The sequence below is a fragment of the Hypanus sabinus genome, chromosome 10, assembly GCF_030144855.1.
Source record: "Hypanus sabinus isolate sHypSab1 chromosome 10, sHypSab1.hap1, whole genome shotgun sequence".
Lineage (NCBI taxonomy): Eukaryota > Metazoa > Chordata > Chondrichthyes > Myliobatiformes > Dasyatidae > Hypanus > Hypanus sabinus.
Genome location: NC_082715.1, coordinates 37133188 through 37149870, shown reverse-complemented (window position 1 = coordinate 37149870; position 16683 = coordinate 37133188). Strand labels below are relative to the sequence as shown.

Here is a 16683-nt window from a genome sequence, read left to right as displayed (position 1 = left end):
AAACCTGGTGGAGTAGGACTTAGGGCCCCTGTACCTCCTGCTCGATGGTAGTAGCAAGAAATCATGGCCGGGATGATGGGGATCCTTGATGGAAGAAGATGGCACAGGGAACGATGTTATCACAAGCAACATCCTCAAGCTGGTCCACAAAACTGCTGCTTCTCTCACTTCTTTTTCTTTCAACTATAGTTCTGCAACTGTTGGAGCCTGTGATTTACGGTTTGACAGTGTGTTTTCAGACCATTTGAGTGATCTGGTGGTTTGCTGTTTTCGAGAACGTTCTGAGAGGCAAGGGGCCTCCTTGAGGCCTAAATGTTTGGAGACTAGGCGTAAGCCCATGATCGACTCCATTTCTCATCGATCTTGCCAATTAAAGCATCAAGGAAAATTGAGGCGAATGCAGAAGGTGAACGGGTGGCCCGTGCCACCCCCCACCTCTCGCTTGCTGCTGCCGGAGAAGATGTCTTCATGCGATGGTCTCTCTCACTCCCTCTCACTCACTGCTCCCAAAGGAAGGTCCCTGCATTCAAATGGTCTCTCTCTCCTAAAGCTGTCGGAGGATGGTCCCAGAGCAAGGTACAATCAATGCGGTTGTGGATTGGACTGTCGTTCACATTACGTAGTGTCTTCTGGTTTCCTGCCGCTCCCTTCTTCTGTTGTTATTTTTGGGTGACTTTGAATCAGGGCGGGCTGCAGATAATGAATTCTGAGCTGAACTTGATATGGACTCTTTAGTTTTTGTGCTTTATATTCTGTGTTTTTGCCCATTCTTTTCTGTTGCTGCGCAGGAATTGTTTTCTGCACGTGAAGTGGGGTACGGGGGGGGGCGGTGGGGGGAGTTAATGCTTTTCTTGGAATGGGTTCCAACGCTTTCTTTGTTTCGGGCTGTCAGTGGGGAAGAGTATCTTGGGGTTGATACTAAATGCACTTCGAATCTTTTGTTTTCTTCTGGCAGCACTCCTGAAAAATAAATATGCTCAGTAGTGGGGAGGACTTTGTCCCTGATTGGCCTGGCAATTAAACGGTAGCCCATCCGGACATTGATTAAAAACAACTGAGGAGAAAAATCTAATTAGGTATTTTCCTCCAATCTTATTTGACTGTTTTTCTATATTCCAGTACAGTTATTGGAATTAGAAATGGAGTTGATAAGAAGGGAGGTGTTCAGTGAATCCAATTAAATTTGGTGACCATATACCCGTCTGTTTAGGGGAGAGATTGTTTGAGGTCATCAGCTTTGATAAAAGATTTTCTTGAACTAGGTGAAAGAGTGAATCTCAACTAAAAGAGAAGGATTTATAAAATAGGTTACAAATTACAGGAATTAAGCATGAGAATAGTGACAAAATATTTTCAACAAAGTACAAATCAAAACAGTAAATGACTGGAGTGAGGCTGGGTAGATAAATTAAAATATACTTCAACATTGGTTATTTGTTATTTGCCTTCCAATAAGCATCATTTAATACAATACATCTCACACTAGTAATCTAATACATCTCTTAAAGATGGTTGTACAAATATCACCCCATTCTTCAAACATTCTTTGTGAAAATCTACTCAGTTGAATTGTGCACTTCTTATCTCTTAGGGTGGAGGAGAGGGGATATAGTTCTACCAAAGGAGGTACAAGGCAGGTCATCCTTAGGCCAGGTGTGGCACCTGTTTAGCACCACCCCTCCCAATCCCCGATCAGGGTCACGTGAAGCCATGGGACCAGGTGGTGGATGGCCACATAAGCAGTTGGTGCATATCAAAAGTCCTGGTTGTGCGACCACTGAAGCCAGGCAGGCAAACTTGGAAAAGTATTGATAATGTTTGGGGTCACCCATCTTGTAAAGTGACTGTGAAGAAAAAAGCCAATGGCAAACCACTTCTGTAGAAGGATTTGCCAAGAACAATCATGGTCATGGAAAGACCATGATCATCTACATCATACAACATGGCACGTAATGAACAATTAATTAACTCCATGCAATTCATTATGTGCAATGTGTTAACTTTTCACTTCATTATAATCCTTTATTGATCTCCTAGATTGAGCACTGCATGCTTAATTTAATACTATTTTTTCCTGTTTCTGAGAAATAATATTGGGGCTCTTAATATCAGAGTAATACTAAGGCTCCTTAAGGTTGTAATAGCTAGGGGTGGCAATGGGGACAAGCTCCCATTACATGCCTCTGACAACCAAGTCCAGCTCCCGGCCTTCATGTGTGGCTTGGCTACTAAGCCCAGCAGAACCATTTCCACTGACAGGAGAAGGGGCAAAGGTAGGTTACTGGCGCCTTAAAACCAGTCACTACAGACAGATTGGGTTCATCATACATGGTTGGTAGCTGAAAGGAAAGCTCTGATCTCAAACCTCCATTCCCTTGCGGCTATACCCACTCATGGGGTAGGCTCCAGGAGTAAACCCCGAGGGAAATATCCAGAGCTGGAGTTCCTAAGCAGTCTGACATTGAGTTCAATGCTGACTGGCAACTCCCGTGACACTGCTGGTACCAAACTCTATCGGTCTCTGCCATTCATTTGGGTTCATCAGATACGTGGAGAGGGGAAGCTTGCTCTCCATATCGTACTGCCCAGGCTTGTGTATCTAGACAGCTAGGATGCAATCTCCATGGTCAACTCTGACCAATGGAAGCCTCAGAGATGTAAGTGAAATAATAAACAATTTAAATATCCCAAGCTTGCTTCATCCATCCAGCCAGCATCCTCTGGGACTTTCTACCATCAGGCAGGAGACTATGATGCATAAAAACAAGAACGATCAGGATGAAAACAATTTCTTCCCCCAGGCCATTGGGCTTCTGAACTCCTGGCTGCATTGTATTTGAAGTGTCACTGGTTAGTCTGTCTCATACCTTATCGTTTGTTATTCATCTGTAGATTTTATGCTTAACTTCATAAATTATTGTGAGTTATGTGTACACCCTGGTTCAGAGAAACGTTGTCTCGTTTCTATATACTGTATGTTATATGGTTAGATAGGTTACATACATGTATATAGTTAAATGACAATAAACTTGACTTGATACCCAATTCACTTCACCACCTTCATGACTTTCAATCTTGTTGCTTTCTATACTTTTAACCATTCTTATTTAGATTCCCATATTGTAGAATATTTTACTTCTGATTTCCCATTCACAAGGGTCAGTGCTGTTTCAACTTTCCCACTAATTATTAAATTGTGGAATGGTACTGGTGGAAAAATACTCTTTATGTTAATCCTTCCCCCCAGCCCACCTCTGCTGGCAAGACTATGGCTGAAAGAAAGGTTTTAAGATGATGGTACAGTTCATGAGAGAACAAACGAGAAAACAAAAGGCAAACTCAAAAAAAAATAAACCATGTCTCATATAAATATATTTTCAAAACATTCACTGAAGCATTTTGACTCTGTCTGTCCAACTGCCTCTATAAATAAAGTACATTGTGCAACCTGGATGATTCCTGTTTGTAGATATCAATGATATTTTCCACCAGGAGATTTCTCTGCAGGCCGTAAACTCCATGTCGATCCAGCACTACCTCATGTCGACAGGAAGGGCACCGAAAGCGGCCCCCTGAAGGCACAGTTGTGGAACCCCTCGACTGCCAAAATGGGTTGGATGCCTGGGAATGAGATATCATATGATAATGTCAATTAACCCTAACAATCAGCTTACTAAATGATTTAGCTATTATTCTCAGACCACATATCCTTCCTCAAAATTTATATTTTGATAACTTTCTTCTGTTTTACAAACATCCACTTCAATGGTAGTAATATCTTACACAAGAATGTTTCTATTTTTAAACAGCTGATCTATACTTGATTGTTATTTCTTCCACTTCTCTCGCCATGTTAATGCCCTGACTATATTTCCTTTGATATTTTCTTTTCCTCATTATACCGTTTTGTTTCCTTAAACCTCAAGTCGAAAATGTCAGTAAAGCTGTCTTTTCAGGTATCGAAGTGCAGGCACCTTATGTCTTGTTTGATCAAAAAGTTCACTCATCTTACTGGAAGTATAAATGCTGTTAACGTTCCTCTGTTCAAAATAAATTAACAATTACACCATATCCAATTAATAACAATGAATGAAACACATACCTGGAAAATATCATTAGCACATTTTCTGCATAAATTATGCTGGCATGGTAAAATTACTACTGGCTTTGTGAACATTTCCAGACAGATAGGACAAATAAGTTGTTTCTCCAAACTGTCCATTGTCTGTGCATCTCCGAGCATTGGTTTGAAGCCCACTGCGAGGTTCATCCCCGAAAAGACTTATCGGTAAAGTGGTAATCAAATTTCTTCCTCTTTTCAGAGCTCTCTTTTCTTCTGCCTTTCTCTCTTAACTCAAAGGCCAACTGATGGACAAACAGTTAAATTTAGAACAGCTTGTCAGAGGATCGTATTTTTTTCTTTTAAGCAACAAGTCACGTGGCCCAACAGTTATGTGCTCTGCATTCCTCGCTCCATATTTATCTCATGAAATGAGAGACTGGGATGTGGAAGAGCCATTTGTTGAGCAGTTCTTTTCACTGTCAACTGACCATTACTCATGAAGTATGCTACAGATTAAATATAAATTATTCAAACTGAATTCATTCCATATGGTTTTGAATCAATGCCTTACATTAAAATCAAATCTTAAATCATGAAATTAAATCCATAGAGGAAAAAAGGCTAATTGTTCCCAATACCTAACAGGTATTTCAAATAAATACTGTCTTTAGCGTGTGTCATTCTTCACAGCAATTTGTCATCATTAAATCAATACTTCTAACTTCACTTGATAATAATCAATGTGCAAACAATATAATTAATTGAAATATCCCACACAATGAGGCGGTGTGCCTTAATTAGAGCCATAGAATACTACAGCACAAAAAATACGACCTTCAGCCCATCTAGTCCATGCCAAAATGTTTTTTAACCTTGTCCCATCGACTGTACCTGGAGCATGGCCCTCCATAACCCTCACAACCATGCACTTACCCAAACTTCTTGTAACAGTTCCAATTTAATTTGCATCCATCACTTCTGCTGGCAGCATGTTCCACACATGCACCACTTGTCTGAGTGAAGAAGTTCTCCCTCATGTTCCCTTTAAATATTTCATTGTTCACCCTTTTTCTACAACCTCTCCTTCGAGTCTCACCCAACCTCAGTAGAAAAAAGTCTGCTTGCATTTACCCTATCTATACCCCAGAATTTTGTATAACTCTATCAAATCTACCCTTATTCTCCTACACCAGGGAATAAAGTCCTAACTATTCAGCTTTTCCCCTATAAATCAAGTCCGGGCACATCCTTGTACATTTTCTCAGAACTTCTTCAAACTTATTGATATCTTCCCTAGGTAGATGGCTAGAACTGCACACAATACTCCAAATTTGGCTTCACCAACATCTTATACAACTTCAACATTACATCCAAATTCCTATAGTCAGTATTCTGATTTACAGAAACCAATGTGCCAAAAGCTATCTTTGCAACCCTATCTATATGTGACACCACTTTCAAGGAATTATGGGCCTGTTTTCCCAAATCCCTTTGTTCTCCCACACAACTCGGTGCCCAACCATTCACCATGTCCTGTCCGCATTAAATTCCATCTGCCATTTCTCAGCCCATTTTTCCAGCTGGTTCAGATCCCATTGCAAGTTTTGTCCTCTTTGTCCACTACACCCCCAATCTTTGTTTCTTCTCTAAAATTGCTGAATCAGTTTATTGCATTATCATTCAAATCACTAATAAACATGACAAATAACAATGGACCAACACCAATCTACAACGCACCCAGAGTCACAGGCCTCCAGTCAGAGAGGCAACCATCTACTAGCACTCCCTGGCTCCTCTGCATTTCCTTCATTGTTCTAGGAGCTGGCCAGCGGTTCAGAGAAGAGACCATTGGGCGTGCCATCGGGCCACACAAGGAGCCGGATTGGAGGAGCTGACCTAGGTGCAGACCGTGCTGCTGCCTGTCATTCGAGGGCACCAGAGCTGGTGTGCAAAGGTGGCATGCAGTGAAATAGTGAGTGATTGTCGTGGACATTTCTTTTGCGATCACACGACCCTGTTGGATATTGATTACCACGGCCTGTTTTCCTTGTTTGGTAACAAAATGTAGTGTGGCTTCTGTGCTCAGTTGTGGGTGGTCTCTCCTGCCAGTGCTGCCCTCCTCTGTTGAATCAGTGGAATTACAGACTGGATGATTCACAACCATCAACTTATGGTACTTGTTGCTCAGGGTCTTGGATTAAAAATGTGTATCCTTGCGTGACTATGTTCTTGATCTCTTTTTTGCTATTTTGAATGTGTGTGTATGTTCATGCACCTTGGCCCCAAACAAGAGAAACAAGAGAAAATCTGCAGATGCTGGAAATCCGAGCAACACACACAAAATGCTGGAGCAACTCAGCAGGCCAGGTAGCATCTATGGAAAAAGGTACAGTCTGTGGTGAACTATGTGCCTGTCGGGACACGCCCCTGCTGACTGCTCCTGTGGCTCCTCCCACAGGCCCCTGTATAAAGGAGACCTGCGGCCTGAAGATCGGCCTCAGTCTCCAGGACCTTGTATGATAGACACTCACTCCTGGTTCCTTCTTCCAGTCAATAAAAGCCAATATCTCGCCTACGTCTCAGTGTGAGTTATTGATGGTGCATCAATTTTATTGACTGGAAGTTTTAAAACATGGAACCCGTTTTGCGTCCGGACCGGTTGGATTTGGACCCTCAAGACCCTGACGCAGCTCTCGCTTTTGAACACTGGCTTGCATGCTTCCAATCGTACTTGGCGGAGCTTCGTGCGACTGAACCCGCCGTTATGCACAGAATCCTACTCTCGAGGGTCACCCCCAAAGTTTACTCCTTTATCCGGGACCTGCCGACCTACGAAGGGGCACTGGACGCCCTCAAACGACAGTACCTGCGGCCGGTGAACACCGTCTACGCAAGACATCGCTTAGCTACCCGGCAACAGCGGCCTGGCGAATCGTGCGCTGAGTTTCTCCGAGCACTACAGACACTCGTCCGAGCTTGTGACTGCAAGACGCTCACGGCAGAACAGCATGCGGAGCTGCTGGTGCGAGACGCCTTTGTGACGGGACTGAGGTCAGTGTACATGCGCCAGCGGCTGCTGGAGAACTCGGATCTTACCTTAAGCTCGGCGATAGAGAAGGCCAACGCTCTAGAAGCTGCGCGGCATAACGCCGACGCTATCCAGTCGCGCGATTCCCCGCCGGTTCCGTGGACGCCTCAGACCCCGCCACCGCCGGCTCCCGGGAGCGAATTCGCCAACGCCGCCGCCAGTCGCCATTCCACGAGCTCCCCGACCCAGACCACGGCTGTGGCCCGTAAGAAACTCGTGCTTTGTTATTTCTGTGGCCAAAAGAAACATCCTCGACAACGCTGTCCAGCGCGAGAAGCGACCTGCTCCAGCTGCGGAAAGCGGGGCCATTTCGCCAAGGTCTGTAAGTCTCAACCTCGAGCGGAGTGCAGCGCTGCGGGTGAAACGTGGGGGCCGCCATCTTGCATGCCGGGATGTGGGCGGCCATCTTTGTCGACGTCAGCATGCCCCTCCCCCGATCCTCCGATGCTGACCGGGTACCCCGGATGTGAGCGGCCATCTTTGTCGGCGTCAGCATGCCCCGCCCCCGACCCTCCGATGCTGACCGGGTACCCCAACGGCGATCCAACTCTGGCCACTGTGACTCTCGACCAAAGCGCCCCATACCAGCTTGCAAGGTCCATGATGGACATCCAGGTGGAGGGGCATTGGACTGGATGCCTGTTTGACACGGGCAGCACTGGGAGTTTTATTCACCCGGACACAGTGCAACGCTGCGGACTTGCAACGCGGCCGGTCAGTCGGAGGTTCCATTTGGCCTCTGGGTCGCAGTCCGCAGACATCCGGGCGGGTTGTGTAGCGACTTTGGTGGTGCAAGGCACAGTATATCGGGACTTTGAACTGCTGGTCATGCCTAATCTGTGTGCACCTGTGCTATTGGGGCTGGACTTCCAGAGCCATCTCGAAAGTGTGACTATGGTATACGACGGGCCCCTCCCACCACTCACTGTCAAGAATCCAGTTTTGTGGGACTTCTTCACATACCCCGCTACTGACCACACACACACACGGACACACACATCCCATCCAGAACCAGGCCAACAGCTGCGCTACCGACACTTGCAGCCTCTCCACTCTCAAGATCCCTCCCCCACCGCTGTTCACCAACCTGACCCCCGACTGTAAACCTGTGGCAACCAAAAGCAGGAGGTACAGCGCGGGGGACCGGGCCTTCATTCAGTCGGAGGTGCAGCGGCTGCTCAGGGAGGGGATCATTGAGCCGAGCACAAGCCCTTGGAGGGCCCAGGTGGTTGTTGTTCGGACTGGGCAGAAAAATAGGATGGTGGTGGACTATAGTCAAACCATCAATAGGTTTACGCAGCTTGACGCATACCCCCTACCCCGCATCGCGGATATGGTCAACCAGATTGCTCAGTATAAGGTGTACTCGACAATAGATCTGAAATCCGCTTAACACCAGCTCCCCATCTGCCCAGAGGACCGCCCCTACACCGCCTTCGAGGCGGGCGGCCAGCTCTATCACTTCCTGCGCGTCCCTTTCGGTGTCACGAATGGTGTCTCTGTCTTCCAGAGGGAAATGGACCGGATGGTGGACCAGTACCAACTGCAGGCCACATTTCCCTATCTGGATAACATCACCATCTGTGGTCATGACAGGCCAGATCACGACGCCAACCTCCAACGGTTTCTCCAAGTGGCCGCAGCTCTGAACCTTACTTATAACAGGGACAAGTGTGTTTTTGGTACCACCCGCCTTGCTATACTTGGGTATGTCGTGGAAAACGGGGTTATTGGGCCTGATCCCGAACGTATGCGCCCCCTGTTAGAGCTCCCTCTTCCCACCACTCTCAAGGCCCTCAGACGGTGCCTGGGGTTTTTTTCCTATTACGCCCAATGGGTCCCCCATTACGCAGACAAGGCTCGCCCCCTGGTCAAGTCTACCTCGTTTCCCCTCTCTGCTGAGGCCTGCGCGGCCTTCAACTGCATTAAAGCGGACATTGCCAAAGCTACGATGCATGCAGTGGACGAGACCGCTCCCTTCCAAGTGGAGTGTGATGCCTCCGATTTCGCTCTGGCTGCTACCCTTAATCAGGAAGGCGGACCAGTAGCATTCTTTTCTCGCACCCTCCAAGGCTCTGAAATTCGGCACTCCGCGGTGGAGAAAGAAGCCCAGGCCATAGTGGAGGCTGTTAGGCACTGGAGGCACTATCTTGCTGGCAAAAGATTCACTGTGCTGACCGACCAGCGCTCGGTTGCGTTCCTGTTCAGCAACCAACAGCGGGGCAAGATCAAAAATGATAAGATTTTGCGGTGGAGGATAGAACTCTCCACCTACACCTATGATATCCTGTACCGGCCTGGCAGACTCAATGAGCCCCCTGATGCCCTATCCCGGGGAACATGTGCTAGCACACAGCTCGACCAGCTGTACGCCCTTCATGCACAACTTTGCCATCCGGGGGTCACCCGATTTTACCATTTTGTGAAAGCTCGGAACCTGCCGTACTCCCTGGAGGACATCAGGACGATGACCAGGGACTGCCAAATTTGTGCCGAGTGCAAACCGCACTTCTACTGTCCTGACACGGCACAACTTGTCAAGGCCACCCGCCCTTTTGAACGCCTGAGTATTGACTTTAAGGGCCCCCTTCCCTCCACTGACCGCAATGTCTATTTTCTCAGTGTTATTGACGAGTTCTCACGGTTCCCCTTTGCCATCCCCTGCCCCGACACCACTGCCACGTCCGTCATAAAAGCCCTGCGCCAGCTCTTCACTCTGTTCGGGTATCCCTGCTATATCCACAGTGATAGAGGGTCCTCCTTTATGAGTGAGGAGCTGCACCAGTACTTGCTAGCTAGGGGCATTGCTACCAGTCGGACCACGAGTTATAATCCCCGGGGTAATGGCCAGGTAGAGCGGGAGAATGCCACAGTGTGGAAGGCCACACTTTTAGCCCTTAAGTCCAAAGGGTTGCCGGTCTCTCGATGGCAGGAGGTCCTCCCTGAGGCACTGCACTCTATCCGCTCTCTGTTATGTACGTCCACCAATGCCACCCCTCACGAACGCCTATTCTCTTTTCCCAGGAAGTCTGTCACTGGGACCACCCTACCAGTTTGGCTGACGTCCCCGGGGCCAGTGCTGCTCCGGAAACATGTGAGGAGCAATAAATACTCCCCGCTGGTGGAGAGGGTTCACCTTCTCCATGCGAACCCCCAGTATGCTTACGTGGTCTTACCTGATGGGCGGGAGGACACGGTCTCCATCCGCGACCTGGCACCCGCAGGTGCAGCAGACCACTACCCTGAAGGCTCTCCGGTAACTGTGAACCCTGCACCAGAGGTGACACCGTACTCACCAGGCCCTACACAGACTCCTCACGACACTTGTATACCGGGCGTTTCGTACGCATTTATACCAGGCGCCTCGCACATGCATGAGGGATCACCGGCGCCTAGTGGGCAAGAACACGCGCAACCCCCGTCCCCTGTGCAATCGCCAATGTTGCCGGCACCTATGCGGTCACAGCCGGTGCTACGTAGATCGCAGCGACAGATTCGACCGCCTGATCGGCTTGACTTGTAAGAACCTTCGCTACATGAGGACTTTTTCAAACGAAGGGGGGGTGAATGTGGTGAACTATGTGCCTGTCGGGACACGCCCCTGCTGACTGCTCCTGTGGCTCCTCCCACAGGCCCCTGTATAAAGGAGACCTGCGGCCTGAAGATCGGCCTCAGTCTCCAGGACCTTGTATGATAGACACTCACTCCTGGTTCCTTCTTCCAGTCAATAAAAGCCGATATCTCGCCTACGTCTCAGTGTGAGTTATTGATGGTGCATCAATTTTATTGACTGGAAGTTTTAAAACATGGAACCCGTTTTGCGTCCGGACCGGTTGGATTTGGACCCTCAAGACCCTGACGCGGCTCTCGCTTTTGAACACTGGCTTGCATGCTTCCAATCGTACTTGGCGGAGCTTCGTGCGACTGAACCCGCCGTTATGCACAGAATCCTACTCTTGAGGGTCTCCTCCAAAGTTTACTCCTTTATCCGGGACCTGCCGACCTACGAAGGGGCACTGGACGCCCTCAAACGACAGTACCTGCGGCCGGTGAACACCGTCTACGCAAGACATCGCTTAGCTACCCGGCAACAGCGGCCTGGCGAATCGTGCGCTGAGTTTCTCCGAGCACTACAGACACTCGTCCGAGCTTGTGACTGCAAGACGCTCATGGCAGAACAGCATGCGGAGCTGCTGGTGCGAGACGCCTTTGTGGCTCCTCAGCTTTTTTCCTCCAGTTCTGCCGAAGGGTTTCAGCCTGAAATGTCGACTGCACTTTTTCCTCCATATAACAGGAGCATATAAACTCTGTACTTTCAATATCTCACTTTTGAAGACTTCCCATTAACTTATTGGAAGACAATGATTAAACTCTGTACGAAAATCTGCAATACTAAATGTTGGATGCAAGGGCATCCCTAGTAAAGGCCAATCAATTGGTTTATACCTCTTTTTACTCCCCCCATGCATCTACTAACTTCCCCAAACATGAAGGAATATTCTGAAATACAACATATTCACTTAACAAGACACAATCCCTTTTAGAAGGCGTGCCCAGCTCCGCCAACACTCTTAGCAGTGAAGCTGTTTTGAGGCTAACATCTCTGCCATAGTCAATAGCAGACATCTTTCAGCACGGATAAAGTACCACCAATGCTTCCTCTGTAAAATCCTCTAAAATCACCAGCAGGAATCATTCACTTTTATTATCATAGGATGTAAAATTTGTTATCTTGTGGCAGCAGTAAGACAAAATTACCATAAATGACAAAATAAATAATGCAAAGAAAGAAATAACAAACTGGTGTGAATTTATAGATGGTATTTGAGCTGCACTTAGCCATTCATGAGTGTAGAGGGAGTAGAGCAGTGTCCCAAACATGCATTCTTGAAGTACGCCTATGTTGATTGTCAGTAAGAAAGAAATGTTATTATCAATCTTTATTACCTGACTGATACACGAATTGGCACCAGTATCCCCTCCCAGACCAACATTCTGGGCTCTGAGGCCCCAGTTAACACAGAAACTGATATGGTTCTGAACTTCGTCTCATGAGCAGATTACCAAGGAGAGAGAGAGAGAAAAGGAAATTCAGGAATGGGCATCACAGCAGTGTAGTGGTTAGCACAACGTTTTACAGTACAGGCGACCCAGGTTCATTTCCCGCTGCTGCCTGTAAGGAGTTTGTACATTTTCCTTATAACCGCATGAGTTTCCTCCAGGTGCTCCAATTTCCTCCCACAGTCCAAAGATGTACCAGTTGGTAGGTTAATTGGTCATTGTATATTGTCCCATGATTAGGCAAGGATTAAATTGGGGGAATGCTGGGCAGCATGGCTCAAAGGACTGGAAGGGTCTATTCACACTATCTCAATAAAATAAAGTAAAAGTCTTCTTGAAGTAGGATATCATTTTCACTAACCACTGGGGAAAAAAAAATCAATACTTCTGGAATGTGCAGAAACCTTGTGTTAGCAGTGAGAATGAGCAATCACCTCACAATACAATTGACACACCTGTCCTATCAGCCATTTCTGCTTCATCTGCTGGATATTCAAAAACCCACAAATTTAGAATACATTTTTGAACTATTCATCTTCATAATTAATAATAAGCTTTGTTTTTGCACCGTACTGCTGCTGCAAAACAATCTTACAAGGTGGAGATATTAAAACTGATTCTGACTCTGCAGAGTTTGCAGTTGCAGTGCTGGCCGAGAAGGCTCAACACCAGAGTGGAAGCAAGTCATCCCCGGTCCAAAGGGATTACTTATGAAGGCATAAAAATTCAATACTAAAGCTTGTGGATTAAATTCATGAACATATAATAATTTAGCAATGATTTATGTAAATTATAAATTACATCCCTAACTGAAGACATGGTGATTCTTGCAAGTCATTCTTCAATCTGCCTGGAGAATTTTCCCTAGAGTTTTTTAATATGACTAAGCTTTTACAAATAAAATTAATTACCATATTTAACAATTATAAGATAAGCCATTAAGATCCCAGTGTTCAAGGTTGCTTTACATTCTGAATGCTAAATCTAGTTGCATCTCAACACAATTCAAAAAAATCTATCTACCCAGGTACAAGACAGTTAATGGTTTACATTGTTACATAACATTATTATTACTAGGGTCAATGATTCACTTATGTCCAGTGTTAATCTCAGACAAACATGTATTAAAATGCAGAAAAATGTGAACCAAAAGGGGAGAAAGGAGAAGTGGTAGAATTTCAAAAGAGATAGTCAAAACAAAAGTTGATAGGGGCGAGCCATGCTTGGTAATGGGTAAATAAGGAAACAAAAGACAGTGAGCTATCAATAAGACTAGCACAATCATAACTTACAATAGGTAAACAATGGTGTTAAATGTGGTTTATAGAGTCACAAGGCCCTGGTCCCACAACAGGAAGGAGGCTTCTTTGGAATAGTACATTATGTGGTGGATTACAGTCAAAGTGATAAAGAGTCAGTGTAGCAAGTGATCAGAAGTTTGTAGACTGAATGGAAATGTTCAACAAACTTGCTATTACATAATATGACTTTGATTCCAAAATATTGTAATGTTAGTCTTGACTGTTAAAAATAAACAAGAAAATTACATTAGAAAAGAAAGTTTGAACATGCATAAACATCAGTTAAAATATACACAATGACAATAGACAATAGGTGCAGAAGTAGACCATTCGGCCTCTCGAGTCTGCACCGCCATTCTGAGATCATGGCTGATCATTCACTATCAATACCCAGTCCCTGCCTTGTCCCCATATCCCTTGATTCCCCTATCCATCAGATATCTATCTAGCTCCTTCTTGAAAGCATCCAGAGAATTGGCCTCCACCGTCTTCCGAGGCAGTGTATTCCACACCCCCACAACTCTCTGGGAGAAGAAGCTCTTCCTCAACTCTGTTTTAAATAACCGACCTCTTATTCTCAATCCATGCCCTCTGGTACTGGACTCCCCCAACATCTAGAACATATTTCCTGCCTCAATCCTATCAAATCCTTTAATTATCTTAAACGTTTCAATCAGATCCCCTCTCAATCTCCTCAATTCCAGCGTGTACAAGCCCAATCTCTCTGCGTAAGACAGCCCTGCCATCCCAGGAATCAACCTAGTGAATCTACACTGCACTTCCTCAATTGCCAGAATGTCCTTCCTGAAACCTGGAGACCAAAACTGTACACAATATTCCAGGTGTGGTCTCACCAGGGCCCTGTACAAATGCAAAAGGACATCCTTGCTCTTGTACTCAATTCCCCTTGTAACAAAGGCCAACATTCCATTTGCCCTCTTCACTGCCTGTTGCACTTGCTCATTCACCTTCATTGACTGATGAACTAGGACTCCTAGGTCTCTTTGCATTTCTCCCTTACCTAACTCTACACCGTTCAGACAATACTCTGCCCTCTTGTTCCTGCTTCCAAAGTGGATAACTTCACATTTATTCACATTGAATGACATCTGCCAAGTATCTGCCCACTCACCCAGCCTATCCAAGTCTCCCTGTATTCTCCTAACATCCTCTTTGCATGTCACACTGCCACCCAGTTTAGTATTGTCAGCAAACTTGCTGATATAGTTTTCAATGCCCTCATCTAAATCGTTGACATAAATCGTAAAGAGCTGTGGTCCCAATACAGAGCCCCGTGGTACCCCACTAGTCACCTCCAGCCAGTCCGAGAAACACCCATTCACTGCTACCCTTTGCTTTCTATCTGCCAACCAGTTTTCTATCCATGTTGAAACCCTGCCCCCAATGCCATGAGCTCTGATTTTACAATGTAAAACAAAACTCTTCAGGAAGGGAGATGGTACACATGCTCCTGCTTTTACACCAATGGTACAGAGTCCATAGGGTTGAGAGCTTCAAATTCTTAGCAGTCACCAAAAGCCTGCCCTACTACAATAAAGCTTACCAGCACTTCTACTTGCTCAGGAGGCATGTCTCCTTCGACCCTCACTAATTCTTATTGATGCACCATAGAAAGTATCCTATCTGGACACATCAAGGATTAGCATGACAAGTACTCTGACAGTGATCACAGGAAACTGCAGAGAAACATCACAAAACATCATACCCTCTGCTCCAAATTGTCTCACCTCACTGTGCCACCTGACCTCTGAGACTGGATTTACAGCTTCCTGACCAACAGAAGTCAGCAGGTAAGGATGGGACAGGTCACCTCGGATACTCGAATCACCAACACCGGCGCCCCCAAGGGTGTGTCCTCTCTCCACTGCTGTTCTCCCTCTGCACCAATGACTGCACCTCCTCCAACCCCTATGTGAAGCTTTTGAAGTTTGCAGACGACACCACCGTCATCGGACTCATCCAGAACACTGAAGAGTCTGCATATCGACAGTAGGTGGACCAACTGGCGCTCTGGTGCAGTCGGAACAATCTGGAGCTGAACACGCACAAGACAAAGGAGATGATAGTGGATTTCAGGAGACATCCCCCTGTTATGCCCCCCCTCACAGTCCTCGGCAGCCCTGTGTCCACCGTGGAGAACTTCAGGTTCCTGGGAACCACCATCTCTCAGGATTTGAAGTGGGAGCAGAACATCAGCTTCATCCTGAAGGCGGCCCAGCAGCGGATGTACTTCCTGCGGCTCTTGAGGAAATATGGTCTGCCTCAGGAATTGCTGCTGCAGTTCTACACTGCAGTCATTGAGTCTGTCCTGTGCACCTCCATCACTGTGTGGTTTGGAGCCGCCACCAAGCAGGATAGAACCAGACTACAGCGCACAGTGAGGACTGCCGAGCGCATCTTTGGAGCCTCCCTGCCCTCTATTGTGGACCTGTACTCTTCCAGGTTGAAGAAGAGGGCGGGGAACATCATAAAGGTCTCCTTCCATCCTGCGCACGGACTGTTTGAACTGCTTCCGTCTGGTAGGCGCTTCAGATCCCTCCAGACTAAGACTAATAGGCACTGGAGAAGTTTTTTCCCTACTGCGGTCACTTTGCTGAACAGTTAACTGCCGGTTAACTGTCGGCTAACTATTACTTGGATTGCAGTACTTGTATGTATAATCTATATTTTCATTTACATTTATCATTATTATTGTTATGAGCAGAGAGACAACATCTGCCGGAAGTAAATTCCTTGTATGTGTACAGTTACTTGGCGATTAAAGTCTGATTCTGAAAAAAAAACTAGTCCTGATGAAAGGTCTCAGCCAGAATTGTCTATTGTTTATTTCTCTCCAGAGATGCTACCTGACCTGTAAATTTCTCCAGCATTGTGTATGTGTTACTCTAGATTTCCAGCACCTGCAGAGAGTGTTGTGTTTTGTGTACACTGTCTTGGTAGAGTCAAAAACTGCACTCACACCGGGCATACTCTCTTCTCCCATCTCTAACTGCGCAGACTATACAAAAGCTAAAACCACACATCACCAGCTTCTGTTTCCCAGTCATAAGGTTATTGAATGGATTTCTAGTACAGTAAAAAGGACTTATGATTTCACAGTCTACTTCATTATGGTCTTGCACCTTATTGTCTACCTGCATTAAACTTTC

General features: G+C 46.2%; 1 protein-coding gene across 2 annotated transcripts in view; it reads right to left on the bottom strand.

The window, feature by feature from the left end:
• The window catches only part of trim54 (tripartite motif containing 54), a 71872-nt gene extending 64615 nt beyond the window's left edge, over positions 1-7257 (bottom strand). For both annotated transcript variants that reach the window (XM_059981675.1, XM_059981676.1), the window contains exons 1-3: positions 7160-7257; positions 4103-4365; positions 3449-3621 (exon numbers count right to left, since the gene is read on the bottom strand). In XM_059981675.1, the coding sequence (XP_059837658.1) occupies positions 3449-3621; positions 4103-4270 (341 nt within the window). In that variant the 5' untranslated portion in view covers positions 4271-4365; positions 7160-7257. The remainder of the gene's footprint in view (positions 1-3448; positions 3622-4102; positions 4366-7159) is intronic.
• Positions 7258-16683: the final 9426 nt, after the last annotated feature.